The sequence below is a fragment of the Phoca vitulina genome, unplaced genomic scaffold, assembly GCF_004348235.1.
Source record: "Phoca vitulina isolate PV1807 unplaced genomic scaffold, GSC_HSeal_1.0 scaffold25, whole genome shotgun sequence".
Lineage (NCBI taxonomy): Eukaryota > Metazoa > Chordata > Mammalia > Carnivora > Phocidae > Phoca > Phoca vitulina.
In genome coordinates, this window is record NW_022589728.1 from 27976125 (window position 1) to 27998603 (window position 22479).

The 22479-nt window shown below is 33.0% G+C and overlaps 1 protein-coding gene across 2 annotated transcripts in view; it reads left to right on the top strand.

Annotated features, from left to right (window-relative positions):
- The window catches only part of ZC2HC1A (zinc finger C2HC-type containing 1A), a 49683-nt gene that overhangs the window by 13881 nt on the left and 13323 nt on the right, over window positions 1-22479 (top strand). For both annotated transcript variants that reach the window (XM_032421728.1, XM_032421727.1), the window contains exons 4-7: window positions 3248-3389; window positions 4934-5082; window positions 13121-13220; window positions 13834-13933. In XM_032421728.1, coding sequence (XP_032277619.1) covers window positions 3248-3389; window positions 4934-5082; window positions 13121-13220; window positions 13834-13933 — 491 coding nt within the window. The remainder of the gene's footprint in view (window positions 1-3247; window positions 3390-4933; window positions 5083-13120; window positions 13221-13833; window positions 13934-22479) is intronic.

Genomic DNA, 22479 nt, shown 5'->3' on the forward strand with positions numbered 1-22479 from the left:
GGTTAGTGTGGTTACTGGGGAAGCATGGTTGGCAGCAGGAGCCTTCCTGGACCCACGTTGTTTTAGAGAAGCACGAGAGGTGTGTCCCTGTGATCCCAGAGAGACCTTATTTACATCTGAATCTGGTACAACGCTGGAGAGCTAGCGGTTGGTTTGTGTAGCCTGGCCGAGGACTGTGCACCACTCCTTCTCCCCAGACCCTCTTGTAAATAGCTGTAACAGGAAAACCTAATTCATTCAATGATGAGTAATAAAAAGCATTAATTTAGCATTGACACAAGGATGCTGTGAGAAGAAAGATGGATGAGAGCAGCAGACCCTATCAGTAGATGAGTTATACTCACAGAGCAGATGAATGTTGTGATCAGACCTTTCATCATAAAATAAGAAACTTTAAAAACAATCAGTCACATTCAACATCTGAATTTGCTTGTATTTAGTTAAGGTTTTGTATCTATATTTACGAGAGGTAAGCTTGTAATTTTTCTTTTTATCAAACGTTCGTTGCTGTCTTAAGACTAGTTAGAAAGTTGTTCTCGGGGTGCTTGGGTGGCTGTTGTTAAGCGTCTGCCTTTGGCTCAGGTCATGATCCCGGGGTCCTGGGATCGAGCCCCACGTCAGGCTCCCTGCTCAGTGGGGAATCTGCTTCTCCCTCTCCCTCTGCTGCTCCCCCTGCTGTGCTCTCCCTCTCTCTCAAATAAATAAAATCTTAAAAAAAAAAGTTCTTTTTTTTTTTATTTTTTGGAAGAGTTTTTAAAAGATGATGCTATTTCTTCCTAAATGTCTGCAAGAATTCAACAGTAAAGGCATCTGGGCCAATTTTCTTTAGGTTTTTAAATAATAGATTCACTAAAAAAAAATTAAGACTGTTGGGATTTTGTTTCTTCTGTTATCTGTTTTATGGTGTTTGTCAAGGATATTGTCCACTTAATGTTGTCAGATTTATTAGCATAAAGGTCCATTATAGTGTCTTCTTTTTTCCTCATGTTTATAAGAACTGTATTGTGTACTATTTTCCATCCCTTGGTATTTTGTGTTTTCTTTTTTTCCCTTATTAGTCCTGCCTTATTAGTGCTTTTAAAGAATCATCTTTTGACTTTGCTGATTCAATGTATATTCTTGATTTAAAAAATAAAGACAATAAGGATAGTTGGGTATTTGAATAATACGACAAAATAAATGTATGGTAGCACAGGAGTCAGCATTATGCATAGTGGAAAGATACTTAGAGGTAGCCATTAAAGACAGGAACAAGATTAAGCTCCAAGCAATATAGTAATTGCTATAACTGATACAGTTAGATATTAGAGGAGTAGGGATTAGAAAAGAGGAGGTAAAGGTATCATTATTAGGAGATGATATACCTGGAAAACCCAAGATAATCAACTGCTAAATTATTACAAACAATAAGAGAAGCCAGTGAAATAATGAGATATAATGATAATATACAGAAATTACTAGGTTTCATATTTCAACAAACCCCTTGAAACATAAAAAAGAAGAAAAGACTCTTTATAAAAGAACAACACAAAATAAAAAATATTTAGGGATAAACCTTTTAAAGGTATAAGACTTCCACAAAGAATACTTAAAAAAACGAAAAGACACAAATACTTCTTCAAATGGAAATATTGTATCATATTGTTGGATAGGTAGATTCAACAAAATAAAGATATTAAGTTCCTTAAGTTGTTTATGAATGTAATGTTTAAGTTTTCCAGTTAAAATATAGTTTAAAAAATTAGACAAGCTGATTCTAAAGTTCATATGGAAAAATTTACATACAAGAATAACCAGAAAAAATTGAAAAAGAAGCAGCATAAAGTAGGGTTATCAGATATTAAAATATTATTATAAAGTCTCAATATTTAAAACACTGGTACTAACACAAGGATAGTCGGAACAGTGGAACAGAAGAGAATGTTCAGAAATAGGCCCAAATACAAAAGAGAATATGGTAAAGGTGTTAACAGTTCAGTGGGGAGCAAAGTCAATAAAGAGCTGAGATAGCTGCATAGCCATGTTAAAAACAAAAAATAAAGTTGAATTTATATGTCACACTATAACTCATGATAAATTCCAAATGAATAAAAGATTTAAAATTTTAAAATGAAACCATGAAAATTCCAGGGGGGAAACATGGGAAAATTCCATTTTACCGTGGTGTGAGGTTGCGCCTTGCTAACAGTGACTACAAATCTGGAGACCATAAAAGAAACAAGTAAATTAAACTATGTTTTAAAAATAATTCTTCATATCAGAAGATCCTTAGACAAGGTCATAAGACAGCCATATTGTAGGGGAGGGCTGAGGCTAGTCTATAAAGAATTAACTAGAAATTGCCAAAATTAAGACAAGTAACCAACAGGTAAGTTGACCAGCCACATAAACAGTTCACAAAAAAAAGGCAATGCAGATGATTCTTAAAGATACAAAAAGATGCTTAACTCACTCATTATAAGAGAAAAGCTGGTTAAAACCAGAGAGAGAACTATTTTTCACCTCTCCAGTCAGTTAAAAAACCAAAAGTTTAACATACTCTGTTGGACTTGAAAGTGTAGTAAAATAGGGAAATTACACCAGGTTAGTGGGGGCTTAAATGGATGCAGCACCTACAGAAGTTAATTTAGCAGTGTTTATCACAATTATAATTGCATTTTAAAAATTGCATATAATACCATTACATGAAGTTTCTTTTTAAAATTATAAATTTTAATTAAGGAAAGCAATTTAAGGACTCCTAATAAGAGAACATTTAAAACAACATAGCATTTCCTCAAGTTTTATTTCAATTAATTTTTTTAAAAGATTTTGTTTATTTATTTGAGATAGAGCACGAGCGGGGGGGAGAGGCAGAGGGAGAAGCAGGTTCCCCGCTGAGCAGGGAGCCTGACGCAGGACTCAATCCCAGGATCCTGAGATCATGACCTGAGCCAACAGCAGACGCTTACCGACTGAGCCACTGAGGCGCCCTATTTCAATTAATTTTTTAAAAATGTTTTGAGGGACGCCTGGATAGGTCAGTTGTTAAGCATCTGCCTTCGGCTCAGGTCCTGATCCCAGGGTCCTGGGATTGAGCCCTATATCAGGCTCCCTGCTCCACGGGAAGCCTGCTTCTCCCTCTCCCACTCCCCCTGCTTGTGTTCCTGCTCTTGCTGTCTCTCTGTCAAATAAATAAATAAAATCTTTAAAAATAAATAAATAAATAAAAATGTTTTGAAATGGGCTTTTCTTTCTTTCTTTGTAGGCTGAACCACCAAAGAAACCATCTAATTGGAGAAGAAAACATGAAGAATTCATTGCCACCATAAGAGCAGCTAAAGGCCTTGATCAGGCACTTAAAGAGGGTGGAAAACTTCCTCCTCCTCCTCCACCTTCTTATGATCCTGGTATGTAGAATATTGTTGACAGAAATCTCCATATGGGGAGAAAATATTGATAGAATTTTTATTAATTTTAAGTTGTTAATAAAATTAATTTGTAATAATGGAACCTGATGAAACATAATCTTTAAAAGTTTAACTATAAAATAATGGTGCTAATCCAGGCATTTAGGCTTATAAAGACACATTGGTGTTGAACATAGAAATACTTGATCTTTTTATCTCAATACTGTTATTTAAACATAAAACATTATAATATTTGAAAAATCATTGTAATATATCCCAGGAAATATTTGAAGAAGCTCACTATCATTTGAAATGTAGTCATTTGGTAAGATTCAGATTGTTATGTTGCTTAGTTCTTTGGTATTTTCTCATCCGGGAAAATACATCTCATATTGTTTCTAAAAGGTATGTGTTTATGTGGGGAAACCACCATATAGACTGATTTACCTAAATTATGCTTTAAATTCATGTGTTAATATAGTTTCTTCATTAGGTGGGTAAAAGTTGCTTATTTGTTACCAAAAGCAAGGCAAGATGCTGGAAACCCAATATGAGATACTGAAATACTGAAAGATTTAAAATATACACAATTGACAATTTGACATTGGCTAGGAGAGTAGTTTAAAGAGGTAGTTATTTTAATATAAGAAGTTAGCTGCATTAAAATTGTGTTAGTATTCTTGATTGAGATTTGTTTCTTAGTAAAGGGAAGTTCTTATATAAAATAAGTCAGGGAGATGAAAAGCATAGCATAGGGAATATAGTCAAAATATTGTAATTACATTGGTGACAGACCGGTGGTGTGGATTGAATATTGTATAGAATTGGCGCATCACCATGTTGTATACCTGAAACTAGTGTAACATTGTATGTCAGCTATACTTCAGTAATAAATTTTTTAAAAAAATAAGTCCTTTAGAAAATCTAGTTATGATCATTTTTAACATTTTATTGTAGTAGAGAGGTTGACAAACTATTTCTATAAAGGGCCAGATAGTATCTTAGTTAATGAGGTATATTTTTATCTCTTTTTTCATCTAAGAGAAAATACAACTGTATAAAGTTGATTTAACTATTTCTTGACAGTTTTCCTCTAATTAAAATAAAAGATTTTAACAGATTAGCCCAAATTTTAAAATTTATTTTTAATGTAATGTGTTATTACTGCTTAACTTAGTCTCCAGTATAAAAATATGTAGATATGGTAAAAACATATGGTATATTATAAAGGCAAAGAAGAAACCCTGTTTTTCCTCTACGTATTCAGTCTTTTGTACTAAGGATTTATCTTTTGGGGTTCCCCCCCTCAAATTTGATTCTAGGCTGGCAGAAAATTGGAATTTATCATATACTAGCAAACTTTTTTCTTAAATGTCTTTACTAAATTTAGTAGTCAGGTTGGGTGGTTATAAGGAAATGACAAGTTTTGCTTATCAAATGTTATTACTTTGTCATACATCTTGAATTACTGTTCATAAAAACTTATAATTCTTTGTATCACTTCAAGAATTATGTTATTAATCTGTTTCTTTTTTCTGTTTTAGATTATATTCAGTGTCCATATTGCCAGAGGAGATTTAATGAAAATGCAGCTGATAGACATATTAATTTCTGTAAAGAACAGGCAGCACGTATTAGTAATAAAGGCAAATTTTCTACTGATACCAAAGGAAAGGTGACTTCTCGGACACAGGTGAAATGTTCAATTATTTCTACAAATAAAGGAGAAAATGACTCTTTCAGGTTCACAATTTTTTGCTAATGGTTTACAGAACATTTAGCTACAGTTTTCTTACCTTCTTAAAGTTTTATATTGTTCAGGGATTTAGTAAGAAATTTGAATGTTTAATTGAGAACAAATAATTGAATGGACTTGAGTTAGTAGAGTCTTGAAAATAATGCAGGTTGAAAAAGGTATTAGGAAAAGGTAAGAAAACTAGTTAAAAAGTAGGTGAAGCAGATTCAGAGGAAATAAGAGGGTTTGGAAGAGTGAGAAAATGGCATTAAAAATCCAAATTTGAAAATCAGGGAAGTACTGAATGTTTCCATGCTACGTGTGACCATACACCCAAGGGAATGAAATCCTGGAGTCAAGTCCAACTGTTACTTCTGAACTTTTAGGCAAGTAACATTTCATGTATGAGAGCCTTTATTTCTTCATCTGTGACGTAGTCTATATGAGTTTTGTGAGAAGCAAATGAGATGGTATATGTGAAAGCACCTCAAGAGCCATAAACCATATACGGATTTTGTTATATGAAATTTTTACAGTACTGTTGTTTTTCATTAAGCATATTGTGACACAAAAACTTTGACTGTCATACTTTTTTAAAAAAATTTATTTATTTTAGAGAAAGAGAGAAGAGAACATGAATGGGAGGGGCAGAGGGAGAGGGAGAGAGACTCTCAAGCAGATTCCCCACTGAGTGAGGAGCCCGACGTGCGGCTCCATCTCAGGACCCTTAGATCATGACCTGATCCAAAACCAAGAGTCAGAGGCTTAACCAACTGTTGCCACCCAGGCGCCCTGATAATGTAATACTTTTCAGCAAACTTCATTTTTCAGAAAACTTTCATTTACAGTTTTTTTAGTACTGTAAATCTAGCAGGCAATAATAATCAAATCCATTTCACTTGTTACTTATGAATCAAATACTGGATTAAAAGACTCCATTATAATTGGAGCCTTCTTGAGAGGATCCATATAGAATTTTTGTTAATATTATTGGATCATCATCATTGTGGGGAAAGAACGAAGAAAATGCATTTCGAAGAATTTCCAAAACAGAATCTTGTCAAAAACATTTATCTTTTACTTAAATAGTTAAGATCATTTATATGACTTTTCTTTTGTCATAATAAAATAATTAGCAGAGTAAAAGAAATAGAATAGAATGTGTATATTCCATCAACTTGGTGCCAAATGATTGTAAATGTAAAATCCAGGTAGCTGATCGTTCCCACTTTAAGCTGTATCAGTTCTGATTCTGTGCCCAGTCATATATATTCATTTCAATGTAAGCCCATATTTTCTCATCTTCATTCAGGAAAATTTTATTGAGTACCCTCTCTGAACCAGGCACTACTGTACCAAGTACTGAGTCTATATTAGTAAACTAAATAGAATATTTTTCCAAAAGATACTTAAAATGCATCCGTATTATATTTAGCAACTATAATCTAACCCAATTACAGCCCACTTTTTGACCCTGCTCTGATCAAAATAATGATAAAAATACAATGAAGATCTATTTCCTATTGGTAAAACCAAGAAGTTCCCCTATTTAGTTAAATTTCCATCATTCTTCTTCATTAGGAATTTTATCAAGTTCTGTCCTGGCATATTAAAGTAGACTCATGAAGAATAGAAAACCCAAAATGTTACCTAGTATATACTAAATTAAAACATTTTATTAATTTAAAATTTATTATATTGAAATAGTCCATTTGTAACTTAGGTTCTGAAGTATTCTTTTCTCACCTTGGCTAAATTACCTTATGAGCGTAAACCAATTCAGTATGTATTTTATGATTTAGGAATTTTCAGTATTCTGATTGATAATTATCCTATTCATTCTATTTTTCTTAAATTTAATGTAATTTAATTTTTTTTATTATGTTATGTTAATCACCATACATTACATCATTACTTTTTGATGTAGTGTTCCATGATTCATTGTTTGCGTATAACACCCAGTGCTCCATTCTAAAGTAATAAGGTTTAAATCTGGAAAGATGGTGTTCAAATTTTAATGAATTTTTTTCTTATTAAAGGCATTCCTGTTCCTTATGGAAAATTTGAAAAATATATATATTTTTAAAAGTCATCTTAGTTGATATTTAAAAAATTTAATTTCGTGCTTTAATTTTTAAATTTTATTTATTTTTATTAGAGAAAGAGAGAGAAAGGGAGGGACAGAGGGAGAGAGAGAATCCCAAGCAGGCTCCACACACAATGTGGAGCCTGATGCAGGGCTTGTTCTCATGATAGTGAGATCATGACCTGAGCTGAAATCAAGAGTCAAGACGCTTAACTGACTGAGCCACCCAGGCGCCCCTCTTATTTTATACAACACTTTTATTCTGATTTTTTTCCTCCTTATTTTCTTCAATTATTTTATTGTAAATTATACATGTGGAAAAAAAACGCACAAAATACACATACGTGCATAACCACAAAAAGGTTAAGAAATAGGGTATTATCAATCTCACAGAGCCTCTACTATACTGTTTCACTCCCAGAATTCTAATGTTCTCTCCTTCTTAGACCCTCACCCCATAAAATAGTCACTATTCTGATTTTACATATAAATCAGTTTTTGCCTTTTATATAGTCTCCAGACCATGATTGCACTTTTATTTACTATGGCTTTATAAATCTTGATGTCATGATGGATTTGTAGGTATTTTCTCCTCCATTTTCTCTTCACTTGAAAATAGACAGTTGAAAATATTTTCTAATTTGTGATTTCTTCTTTATTTTTTTTTGTTATTGGTTGTTTTTATTTTTGTATTTTTTGTATGTTTGTATTTATTTTGTTTTTGTTTGTTTTTATTTTTTAATTGGAGTATGATATACTCTGCCTGATCTTCCCCACCCTCCATAATCCATACCTTCCCTCCCTTCCAACTGACTTAGTTCCCTCCATGCTCTAAAATACACCCCTGATCCAGGTAAATCGGTCTCCTTCACGTTCGCATCTATAAAATGGGGACAATATGTACCTACCTCAACAGTTATCAAGAGCATACAGCGAAATAATGCCTATTGGTGTGATTTCTTCTTTTACTCATAGTTTGTTCAAATGTGAGTCATTTACTTCCAGATATTTGGTGCTCCTCTAGATGTTTATTGCTGATTTTTTTTTTACTTAATTCTCTTAGGGTCTGAGAACATACTTGGTAAGATTTTCATCTTTTGATATTTGTTTTATTGCCTAGCATGTGGTCTTTTTCGGTGACTGTTCCTACAGTCTTCATCTATGATTGTGACTTTTTCAGGATCATTAATTTCACCAGCTTTTCACTTAAGTATTTTGAATTTCTCCTTTCAATTGTATTTATATTTACAGTTTGTTATATCTTTCCTATTTGTTGACCTTTATATCATATGGAGTGTGCCTTTTTGTCTATGGCAACATTCTTTGTGTTGAAGTTTGTTTCATCTGATAGTGTATTGCTGTTTCAGTTTGATCATGCTAATTTCCTCTCAATTCTTTAACTTGAATTTGTGTTGTCGGAATGTGTTTCATCTGATAATGAATAACCATTTCAGCTTAATTATGTTAAATTTCCTTCTAATTCTTTCACTTAAATTTGTGTTTTTGCATCTCCTGTAGACAGCCTGTATGTAATTAGTTCATCTTTTTTAAAATCCAGTCTGACAACCTCAAACTGTTGGTTGAAGTGTTTAGGCATTTACACTCAATGTAATTATTAAATATGTTTGTGGTTAAGTTGGCCATGTTGCTGTTTTCTATTTTCGTCTTTTTTTTTTTATTCCTCTGATACTTCTTCCTTGCTTCTTTTGTCTTAGTAAAAGATATTTTATTTCCTCTATTGGTTTTCAATCATCATATTTTTTTAAATGGTTACTCTAGGAATAACAAAATGCATTTTTTAACTTATCCCCTTCTGTGGATATTTCCACATATCTCTCACCGATCTTAGTGTTATTGTTATATATATGTAACTCTATAAACCCATCAGTATTCTTTTTTTTTTTTTTTAAGATTTTATTTATCTGACAGAGAGAGACAGAGAGGGAACACAAGCGGAGGTAGTGGGAGAGAGAGAAACAGGCTTCCCACTGAGCAGGGAGCCCGATGTGGGGCTCGATCCCAGGACCCTGGGACCATGACCTGAGCCGAAGGCAGACGCTTAACGACTGAGCCACCCAGGCGCCCCTAAACCCATCAGTATTCTTGATGTGTGTTGTTACACAGTGTTATATATACTTATACATATATATATATATATATATATATACTTATATAATATACTTACACCTTTAAAAGCCATCTGTCTTTTAAAGAAATTAGAAGAAAATAAATATATAATCATTTACATATATCATATATGCACATGTATGTTTATGCACACCCACATATACTTTGTTTTTTTTTCTTCTGCCTCTGCCGCCTCCTCACACACGTATTTTGTATTTTACTTGCGTATTACTTACTCCCATATTATCATTTTCATATCTCTTCATTTCCTCAGTTGCCATATTTTGTCATTTGCCTTCAATCAGAAGAGGCTTCTTTAGCCTTCTAAGAGTGCAGATATGCTGGCAAGGAATTTTCTGGTTTTGGTTATCTGAAAAAAATGTCTATATTTTGCCTTTATTTCTCTGTTGAGATCTTCTATGTGTTTATTCACTATTACCATCTTTTCCTTTAATTCTTGTATATTTATCCCTTTACTTTTTGAACATACTCATAGTAACTGTTTTGAAGGCTGTAACTGCTAAATGTAATATACCTGTGCCCACCTAGGTTATAGTGTTGACTATATTTTTTGCCAAATATAGGTCATGTTTTTCTCTTTTCTTCTTCCTTTTCTTTCCTTGCCTCACCCTTCCTCTTCCTTGCTTCTTTCTCTTTCCTGCAGTTAAACCCAGAATACACAGTTACTAGTTTTCTAGAAGTACTGCTTTTGGTTTCCGGTCTTTTAAAATCTTCTTTTTTTTAAGATCCTTTTTTATGGTCTATAGGAGAGTTAAGCAGCTGTTTCACTCCCTCACCATTAAGTTTGTAATCTGTTACTGCATTTTTTAATTTCTTAAGGTTGTCTATTTTTCTAATTTCCTATGTTACTTTTTATTGTTTCTAATTCCCTGTTAATATTTTCAGAGTTGTCTTATTTCTTTAAATCTAGTAAGCATAATTGTTTTACATTATGTATCTGATAATTGTGGTGTTATGTGATCTTTGTAGATATGTTCTTGCTTTTTTTTTTCTCAATCATGGTTTCTTATATCATTATGTACATAATTATTTTTGATCATTTGGTGCTTGTTGCCCTCAAAAAATTATTCATGAGTATTGTTCATGTGAAGAGCCTTCTAGTTTCTTCCGGGTATCTAAGAGTACTACTAATCTGGAAGTACTTTAATTTTTGGCTTAGTTTGCCTGGCCACCTAGTAATGCAGATTTATACAGCAAATCCACATGATGGCCAGTCTGCTGTTATAATCTTAAATGTTGTTGGCCCACGGTTTATTTTTTTCTTCTTATCTGACATTCATTGCTTATGAAGTGATTTTTTTATACTTTCCAGAGCATTTTTACTTTTTAGTTGAAAGGTCAGTCCAAACAGTGCCTTTTTACTATTTTATCAGAAATGAATGCCCTCCAGGGCGCCTGGGTGGCTCAAATGCCCTCCTTGTTCTTTAAGCTCTTTCCAGTTTCAAGAAAAAGTCTTTATAAACATAAATATTTGACTAAGGAAATTTATTAGATTTGTGATCTATATAAAAGCACATGAAATAATAAATATCTAACAAATACATATTTAATGAATGAAGGAAATATGGATTGAATGTAACTGTATAAAAATAAAGTGATTTTGTTTTTCTGATCACTAAAATGGATTTGTACAAAATTGTTAATTACTGAAGTTATCCTGAAAGCCTAAAGATTTGACCTCTGCATATGTAATATATGCTGTACCAGCACTCTTTGTTTATGCTAATCATTTTGCTCTTTTTTGGTAGTTGGCACAGTATGAGTGGCTCACCAATCCTGTTTCTTAATCCAGTTTTATGGAGCCTATTTTTAGTAGACATGCCTGTGATATTTTTAACAGGTCTTTGTTAGGGCTTGTTTTCCATATTCTTAGTTTTAAAATCTTTCCTGTCTTCATTAGTATTTTAGTGGGAGACACTGATATTAATCCGATGTCCTTTTAAAGATTTATTTATTCATTTTAGAGAGAGAGACACACACAGTGCATGGATGTGCAAGTGGGGAAGGGGCAGAGGGAGAGAATCCCCAAGCATACTCCCTGCTCAGCACGGAGGCCGACCCTGGGGATCTCACATCCCCAAGATCATGACCTGAGCTGAAACCAAGAGTCTGACACTCAACCGACTGAGCCACCCAGGTGCCCCCAGATGCACCTTTTTTCCCTTTAAAAAAAAATAATTTATAAGGCACCTGGGTGGCTCAGTTGTTAAGCGTCTGCCTTCGGCTCAGGTCATGATCCCAGGGTCCTGGGATCGAGCCCCACATCGGGCTCTCTGCTTGGCAGGAAGTCTGCTTCTCCGTCTCCTGCTCCCCCTGCTTGTGTTCCCTCTCTCGCTGTCTCTCTCTCTCTGTCAAATAAATAAATAAAATCTTTTTAAAAATTTATTTATTTATTTTTATTAAAAATCAATTAACATAGAGTGTGTTACTAGTTTCAGTGGTAGAGTTTAGTGATTTATCAGTTGCCAATTGCCTTTTTAAACCAGAAACACCTCTTAGGTTTTCAAAGAAACAGTGTCTTTATATGGCTTATCTACAAAGGGTGCTAGTCACTTGTTCATTTGACAGATCGTTATTGAAGTTTTTCTAGTTGCCACGTGCTTAATAAATTTCCACTTCTGGGATAATAGTGCCAAATGTGCATGGAATTTGTGTGTGTGTGAGAAAGAGAGAGAGAGAAAAGCCTTTTTATCAGGATTTATTTTCCTTAAAAGGTTACATACTAAATTTTGAAGGGTATAATATTTGACTTTAAAATTTGTGTTTAGCTAGCAGTTTTTAGTAGTAGTGCATCTTAAATTTTATACTGATTATTGGTTATAAAATCTGATTTGATTTTTGGAGATTATATTTAAAACCAGTTTTTCACACAAAGTCCTAAGCATTCTCACTATGGTATTGGGCTAAATCTCAAGTACAGTCATCACTTTATAGGTGAAGCATAGGGCTAGAACTAAAGTGGCATGAGTCTTAATTACTTTTGTGTTGTTAAGTTGGGGTATAACCTTGGGCAAATTCATTTTGTTATATTGGAGCAGGTGATCAATAAGATACTTTAATATTCAGTAACAGCAAAATTGGCTCAGGTAAGAGACAGTAAAATAAAATTGATAATGATATCTTTCTAGAGAGTAGAGAAAAAAAATAAGTACCCTATCTTTCTTCAACCCATGTTCTATTCATCTACCATGATCTGGTGAGGATAGTGAAGCCAGAATTAGCTCTTTCTCTTCACATTCAGGAGATCCATAAGGCAGCTATTGTAAAACTTGTCCAGACTTATTTGTAATCTTATGAATTATTATCAGTAGGAAAATGGCTGGATTATATGTATGAAATATAAAACCATACCTAGGAACATGTAAAAAATTTGACCTTTAAAGCTGCACTGCTAAGTGAGCATCATTGGGTGTTTCTAAGTTTTTCTATTAATATTTGTTTGGCATTTAAAATCTTCACATTGCAGAAATTTTTTCCATTTGACCTATTTTTTTTTCTGTGAACTGGGCAAAGCTGCTCTTAGTTTATTTTAGCAGTGGAACATCTGAGCCAAACTTTTAGTACACTAGTTTTGAAATGGAACATATTTTGGGAACCTCTCTCTGAGGTGATGTATTTTAATCTGTACTTTCTCAGTTTGGGTAATTCATTAGCTAATAAAAAAAATTGCTCATTTAAGGGTATGTGAGCTTTTGAAATACTAGTTTACAACCTATAATCAAAAAGTGATGTTGATAAAATATTTTATTTTCATTATTTTAGTATAAGCCGCCTGCACTTAAAAAGTCAAATTCTCCTGGAACTGCACCATCAGGATCTTCACGATTACCACAACCAAGTGGCACTAGCAAAACTGTTGTAGGTAATGAGCTCCATAAATAACTTGATTTTTTCTTTTTTTTTTTTTTTAGAGACAGAAATGAAGATAGTGTTGTGTTTTGGATTATTAAAATAGATTTATAATTAGGAAGAGATATGGAGGATAAGTAATTCTTTCTGGGTAAAAATAAAGTAACTTTCAATAACTTTCTACTTAGGATACTTCATAGTCCTTTTTTCCCACCTTGTCTATCCTTGATGTTGTTACTGATACATCAGAATAATCAACCAAGTTCTTTTCTTGATTCTTTGACCACAGTATTTTCCCCTCATTTTCATGTATACTGCTCTGAACTTGACAGTTGTCCTAATAGACACATGCTTAATGACTTGAAGGAGATATTGACTAACTGAAGTGCACCTTTATTTATATATAAATTATAATAAAGGAATATGGAAATTAGGAATGAAGGATGTTATATGTTCTTTGGAAATTCCATTTTTAAAAAACCTTTTCTTAGTTGATAACTTGTTTTGATTTGTTGCCACAAAGATTTATTGCCACTAAAGCATTGTTTTCCTTGTCAGATGCTCTGTTTTATGTGATTTTTCTTTTTCAGAATGTCGTTAAAACTAATAACCTTTTTTATTATAAGGTGTGCCTTCAGGTAAAGTGTCTTCAGTTAGCAGCTCTTTGGGAAACAAACTTCAGACCTTATCTCCCTCCCATAAAGGGATAGCAGCCCCTCATGTAGGGTAAGTCTATTTGAATTTAATTCATTAGTGATACACACACACACACACACACGCAGATGATACTAAGGTTTTATTTTATTTAGGTAATTAGCTTTTTTATTAACCTTGATTTTCTTTCTAAAGTTCATTTGTCTTTTAACATATTGCTGGTCAGAGGCACATACACTTCTCTTGAGGATCTAAATTAGGATAACCATTTTGATGGGTACTAAAGAGGGCACATTCTTCATGGAGCACTGGGTGTTATACGCCAACAATGAATCATGGAACACTACATCAAAAACTAATGGTGTAATATATGGTGATTAACATAACATAATAATAATAAAAAAAAAAGGATAACCATTTTGTTTGCATATGCAAACAATGAATCATGGAACACTACACCACAAACTAATGATGTACTGTATGATGACTAACATAACATAATAATAATAAAAAAAAATGATAACCATTTTGGAAAAAAATCTACTGGCATGTATCAAGAGCCCAAAAAACATTCATACTCTTTGAATAATTTTACTTCTCGAAATCTAGTCTAAGGAAATCATTTGAAATACAGAAGATTTTTGTAATAACCATTATTTATGAAACCTTATGTATCAGGCACTGTGCTAAACATTTTTCATATATTTTTATTAAAACCACCCCACCACCATAGGATGAGGGGATCTGAGAACCAAAGTAATTTGCTCAAAGCCGCACAGCTATTAAGAGTTGGAAGCAGGATACAAATTAGAGTCTATTTGGCTCTAAACATTGGTTTCTTTCACATGGTTTTATAACAATGTAAAAAAAATAAAATCACCTAAATTTCTAGCTTTGTTTGAATAGCAAACTATAACAGTCTATACAGAGATGTTATGCAACCATAAAATGTATATACATTTTTAAAGGGATGATTCTACTATAACAGGAGAAGAATGTAGGGTACTAACTCCCATGTATACTGAGATAGAAACTATAAAAATGTGTGTAGACAAAAAAGACAAAATATGCTGAAATATTAACAGTGGATGATTATTTTCCACTTATTTAATATTTTAAAAATACTTTTTAATCTTTCTACAGTTTTATATACATGGCTTTTAAGAAAGTAGCATAATTAAGCTTTGCACAATTATTTTAATTGTGGGAAAAATTTTTGGTAATATACTAGAGATTTTAAAAATTCCTCCTATCTCAGTAAAACTCCCTTTCTCTTCCATTTTGGTAAATCAGAAAATTAAGGGGTACCATGTGATCTTTAGAATGAGGGCTTATGTGTGTACTTTACAGATACTGATAAAGTTGATTTAGGAAATACAGCACACATTATTTTCAGATATGGGTTATCACTTTTTTAATGTAGGAAATATACATAGGGTTCTATATGAGGTGAGAGCAACTATCTTTTGTTTCCTAATTTGGACTACACAGAAAGTACAAAATCTAAAAGGAGTTTAATGTAATTATCATCGTAGAAAAAGAAAAAGATCAACTAACAAGATCTGATTAGTTAAATGTGTTTTCTTTTTGTTGTGCTTCCAAAAGGAAGACACAGGCTATTCTTAAGAAAGAGACAGATTATCAGTAAACAGGTGGTTCAAAAGTAAAATGTTCTCATCAGTGGTAAAAAACTGATTTTGTTTTATTTTTTTAGTTTCTCTACTGAGTTGACTCATCATTTTTAATTAAAGTGTAGACGGCAATATGTATTTTAACTTTTACAAATCCTTTTTACCATATCACAGAATTGCCTTCCATGTTATGTTATAATTTCATTTACAGTTGATTGTGAATTAAATGCTGATATTTTTTAGTGCCTTTCCTCTCATACTGGTAATTTTATCAGGTGACCATATTAAGTTGTACTCACACCTTCCCCTGTACTCTTTTTTTTTATTATGTTAATCACCATACATTACATCATTAGTTTTTGATGTAGTGTTCCATGATTCATTGTTTGTGCATAACACCCAGTGCTCCATGCAGAACGTGCCCTCTTTAATACCCATCATCAGGCTAACCCATCCCCCCACCCCCCTCCCCTCTAGAACCCTCAGTTTGTTTTTCAGAGTCCATAGTCTCTCATGGTTCGTCTGATTTCCCGATTTCCGATTTCCCCCCCTTCATTCTTCCCCTCCTACTATCTTCTTCTTCTTCTTTTTTTTTTTAACATATAATGTATCATTTGTTTCAGAGGTACAGATCTGTGATTCAGCAGTCTCACACAATTCACAGCACACCTTCCCCTGTACTCTTAATAGGGCGTGTTAAGCTGGCTGGTGTAATGAAAAGTGGCACGGACTTTGAATTAGAAAATTAGGCTTCTAGATCCTACTTTGCTAATGAATAGCCATATGACTGTGTGCATATCTCCTTTGTCTCACTCACAACATTCTGTGACTCTGCTAAGACCTTGGCACCTGATCTAACACAATCTGACCAACATTTATATAATCCCTAGGAAAAAATTTGTTTTTACTAACAAGCAAAGACTTTGAGCACAGTAATTTTATAAATTATGCACTGCTCACAATGCCATGAAGATTTAAAATTTCTGGTTGTCTCACATCATATTAAACTGTCAAACATAACTGTGTAAATCCCAATTGTACATTTTATATACAGTCCCTACGTGTTAGAAGAATGTTTCCAACTACTCTAAAGAGCCTTGGTGTTTGCCTGTGGCCAATATATTACCATATTAACCGGAACATTACTATATTACTATATTAAATAGAACCATTTATGGCTATTTAGTGGCAGAGTTTTTTTTTTTTTTAAAGAATTATTGAGTAGATTGACTTGTTATTTATTGATTATATTGTTTTTTTTTCCTTTGCTGGATTGTAAGCTCTGTGATAGCTCTGTGTGTCTGCCTTGCTTACAGACGTAACTATAAAATGTAGTATAATGCCTGACATATAGACACATAATAAATTTTTGATGAATAAATGAAACAAATAATGAATTAACAAATCCCTCATTTGTCAACCTGTTGGCACATCATAGAACCATGGTCCTGGTACTGGTGGGATAATTGAAGTTTGTATGGCAATCATTATTTCTATTGATATACATGCTTCAGGATTGAGTAAAGGTGGAATTAAGATATCTGGTTAGCTGTAATGCTCAAGAACTTGATCACCTTCTGAGATTAGTGAAATAGAGTCATTTCAGTAACTTGGGATTATTTAAAGCCTGTGTATATAATCTTTATTGTGGCCAGCTTTAATCATGCATACCAGTGATCTGTTGGAATCATGCTGCAGAAAAATTTATCTTGGAAAAATTCTCATTTATTTGGTAATTAACTTCTAGATAACCTATGGGTCAACCAGTTTTATCAGATTTTTTTTAAAGCAAAAAATTGCCACAATGGAAAAATGTTCTCAGTGTATAAGGACTATCTTTAATCCTAGGAAATTTTAGGAGTATGGTGAAGCACAAAGCTTTTAAATAAACATTACCACATTTGAATTGTGTCAGGGAATTTACGCAGTCATGTCTTGAGATTTGTGTTTTCTTAGTGGTTAATTACCAGCTAAAATGGATATTTTAGCTGATAATTTTTAGTAGCTAAAATATCAAATATCAAAGATTTACTTCTGTTCAGTTACTATGAAAAACAGACATTTACTTTGGAGATAGGCTACAGTAGATATAGCAAAACTAGAGCAACAATGAATTTAAGAAGCATTTCATAATAAATTGAATTTGGTTTCTCATACTTTAATTATATTGACAAAAGTAAGAAACAAATATCTGGTTTTTAAGTACATTTTTGTGTAACTATAAACAGGCTTTTCTCATAAGCCAATCTTTTGATGTGTGTGAATTGAATTTATGTGGAACATTGTGTAGATTTTTATGAACTTCTCTATCATTTATTATTGATCTAGAAATGCCTCAAACAACCTAGAACTGCAGAGTGTGGCTTCTTAAATGGATACCAATAATTGAGGCTATTGGTTTTGCCATATGTATAGGATTTGATAAGTTTAGGATCAAAAATAGAAGTATGACACATTTCAAAACTTTGAATGCCTCAGAACATCATAACTATGGGTATCTACGAAAATACAAAATACGAACTGGTTAATTTTTTCCCAATATTCTTTTAGAAGTCATCTTTTTATTATTATTATTATTATTTTTTTAAAGATTTTATTTATTTATTTGAGAGAGAGAATGAGAGACAGAGAGCATGAGAGGGAGGAGGGTCAGAGGGAGAAGCAGACTCCCCGCCGAGCAGGGAGCCCGATGCAGGACTCGATCCCGGGACTCCAGGATCATGACCTGAGCCGAAGGCAGTTGCTTAACCGACTGAGCCACCCAGGCGCCCTCATCTTTTTATTATACCTGCTTCGCTCGCTACAGTCTTACAAGACTGAGTGGCTTACATACTCCTGAGTAATTCACTCTCAGTATCAACAATAAACAAGGACCTTCCCAAGGTCAAAGTTTATTTCAAATTAAAACCTATTCCAGTAGGTTGATATCATTGCCAAATATTTTTTAAAGTGTGAATACATTCTCAGCTATAAATATTTTGAAAGTTTGCTAAAGTATTATTCCTTTTTAGATACACTATTCATATTGGGGCAGTTATATGCAACTGCAGATAGTCATTTTAAATTAAAAGTCTTGGTCAGAATTACACTTTATCATCTATAGAAATGTATTAGCTTGACAAATAGTAATATATATTTGGGATTACAAGATAATATAGTGATACCTATCATAACTGTTTAATATATGGAAACCCTTTAAAAATCATCACTGAAATCACTGAAATTGTTCAAAATTTTAAAATACTGGCATCCTCTCATATATGAAATTTTTATATTTTAGAGCAGGTGATCTTCTGAGAGCCAAATCCTGCCCAACAACTGGTTTTATTGGAACATGGCCACATCCAATTATTTATGTATTGTCTGTGGCTGCTTTCATGCTACAATGGTGCAGATGAGTATTTGTGACAGAGCTAGCATAGCCCGTAAAGCCTAAAATACTTACTGTCTGGCCCTTCACAGAAAAAGTTTGCTGTTCTCTATTTTAGAATGAGTAAATTAAAATAGGAATTAGACATTTATAATTTGAACGTATGGATTTTAAGTATTCTTTATTCAAGGATAGAAATTTTTTTTTTAAGTCATGTGGAGTATCTGGAAACTTCATAGGTTAGTGGTCCATGGAACCAAAGGCTTTTAAACTTTTATTAATCCAGTGCATTTCTGTGCTTGAATTGAAAGAACAGCAAGAAATTAAAAATATACTTTGGTGTTGACTCTGACCAAATCTAGGTGCCAATTTAAGGACATATCCTTGAATTTCATATGGGATTGAAATCATACATTATGTGTATCAGATTGCTTAGTCTGCACCAGATGTATGCTATGTGGGTATGCTTAGTTGACTTCAAAATAACCTCTTACGTTTTCCTTAGCAGTAGCAAGACTACTTCTACTGCTGAATGGATTTATTTATTTCTGCCTAATTTCTTTCAGCCCTTGGGTATATAATCAACATTACCAAATTGAAACTTTTAAAAGAAAAATAGCATAGAAGCACTCTAAAAACATTGATATTGATAGTTTCATAATGGGTTACTGCCAGGTTGAAATTACGTTCCTCAGACTTCGTGAATAATTGAAAAATACATAACAAAGTAGATTTTTTGTTGTACTTTCCCCAAATTTATTGATTCTCAGAGTAACTGCAGGTATATAAATTCAGTGTTAACATCAGTAAAGGTGATTTTTTTTTTCACAGCTTGAAACATCCATTGCCCCTGAGGTCTGAACAAAACATGAAATAGACACAGGCTTCCTGGTTCTTACACTCATTTTATTTCCTTCGTTAAGTCAGTTATTAATGATTTGCAAGACCAAGAAAGGCAAAGAGAAGAAACTTCAAGAATCAATCTGTTGGATTGAAGCCTTTGCATTCCTTTTGAAAACACATTTACTACTTTTGCAAAGATTTTAATTTCTTTCCAGATATCCTTCATCTTGTTGCTGCTTTGACTTTATCTTTAGTGCTGTTGGAGATTGAGGAACAGAAGTGAAGGGATTTGATAGAAAAGGAAATGTGAGCAAGGAAGTGTTCATGCTCACTAAAATAAATATGAAGACGGTACATGAGAAATGGTCTGTCATATCTTATGATCTGGTTAGTTTAGGGAAAGATTTAAATATTTGAATGGTCTTTCATAAACTAATAATTTTTAAATTTACATAAATACCCCAATGTAGATTATTATTGCATGGCAAAAAAAAATACATATATATATATGTAATCGGGATTTTATATATAAAGATATATTCAAATATATAAAATTTATATATAAATAGATTTATACAAAAATTATATTTAGCTTATAAAAATATATATAAATTTTTATAAAGAATATATATATATATATAATCTTGATTACATTATTGAGACTTATAAATTTTGTTTTTGTTTGGTTACACCTTGATAACAATCTAGCATAACAGTAGCAAATTATACAACAACATAAGTTTAAGTGATTTGAAATTAAGAATAACATTTACTGACATTTAGTGTAACATTTGAATTGTGTGTGTATATGTGTATCACATATACATATACATAGGTAGATAGATCATTTGAGTTGAATTCTATAACACTGCTATTTGGACAACAAAACACATCATCTTTAGAACCTGCCATTCAATTAGGTTTTCAAAATTTGAAAATACTGGTTAATTCTCTCATATATAGAAAATATGTAATACTTGCATTAGATAATTATTTTTAGATTTTTATTAGATTTTACACATCTCCTTTCTCAAATTGAGCTTTGTTGTGTCATATGTAAGATTTGAGTAGTTCTTATCATATTAGAGAAGTGTTTTAAAAATGTAGTTTAAAATTTTCTAAATCTTATTTTCAGTCACTTCTGAAAGAGAAAATACGATTTTTATTCCTTATTCCAAAGCCATGTGTAAGATAACCATTGTTTGGAACAATAATGTTTTGATAATTGTTAAGCAATTCAAAGAAAAATCTGATTTTTACAAAATTTTTACTGACTTTTAATCAATAGGTAAAATTTCTAGTAATCTTTTACAAATAAAAACCCATCAAGTTTTAATCTCAAATATTTTTGAAATTATATAAAATACATGTACTTAATGAAGGCATTTTTTAAAAAAGTTTTTTGAGTATAGTTGACACAGAATGTTACATTAGTTTCAGGTGTACATCATAGCGATTCAGCTTCTCAATATGTTTACTATGCTCACTGCAGGTGTAGCTACCATCTGTCACTATGCAACACTATTACAGTACCGGTGACTATATCCCTGACACTGTGCCTTTTATTCCCATGACTTATTCATTCCTTAACTGGGAGCCCAGTTCCCTTCACCCATTTGCCCTTTTCCCCACCTCTATCCCCTCTGGCAACCATCAGCTCATTTTCTGTATTTATAGGTATTTTATTTTATTTTTTATTGTTATGTTAATCACCATACATTACATCATTAGTTTTTGATGTAGTGTTCCATGATTCATTATTTGCATATAACACCCAGTGCTCCATGCAGAACGTGCCCTCCTTAATACCCATCACCAGGCTAACCCATCCTCCCACCCCCCTCCCCTCTAGAACCCTCAGTTTGTTTCTCAGAGTCCATCGTCTCTCATGGTTCGTCTCCCCCTCCGATTTCCCCCCCTTCATTTTTCCCCTCCTGCTATCTTCTTTTTTTTTTAAACAAATATTGTATTATTTGTTTCAGAGGTACAGATCTGTGATTCAACAGTCTTGCACAATTCACAGCGCTCACCATAGCACATACCCTCCCCAATGTCTATCACCCAGCCACCCCATCCCTCCCACCCCCCACCACTCCAGCAACCCTCAGTTTGTTTCCTGAGATTTTAGACCCAGTGTATTTGTAGGTTTGATTCTGTTCTTTGTGTATTCATTTGTTTTTTAGAATCCACATATGATATGGTATTTGTCTTTCTTAGTCTGACTTATTTCATTTAGCATAATACCCTCTAGGTCCATGTTGTCCCAAATGGCACAATCTCATCCTTTTTATGGCTATGTAATATTCCTGTGTGTGTGTGTGTGTGTGCATGTGTGTGTGTGTGTCTATACACCACATCCTAATGAAGGCATTTTTTTTTTTTAAGATTTTATTTATTTATTTGAGAGAGAGAATGAGATAGAGAGAGAGAGCATGAGATGGGGGAGGGTCAGAGGGAGAAGCAGACTCCCTGCTGAGCAGGGAGCCCGATGTGGGACTCGATCCCGGGACTCCAGGATCATGATCTGAGCCGAAGGCAGTCGCTTAACCAACTGAGTCACCCAGGCGCCCCTGAAGGCATTTTTTAAAGACTTTAAAATGTTTTAAATAATGTGATGTAAACATCTAACGCAAGCACCACCATCTGCAAAGTATTAGTAACAACTTTTGTAATAAAATACCTACATGTATCGGATACTGAAAGAACATAAAAAGGAATAAAATGTGTCCCCCTGTAGTGACCCTTATAATCTAGAGCAATGAACAGCTTCTTTT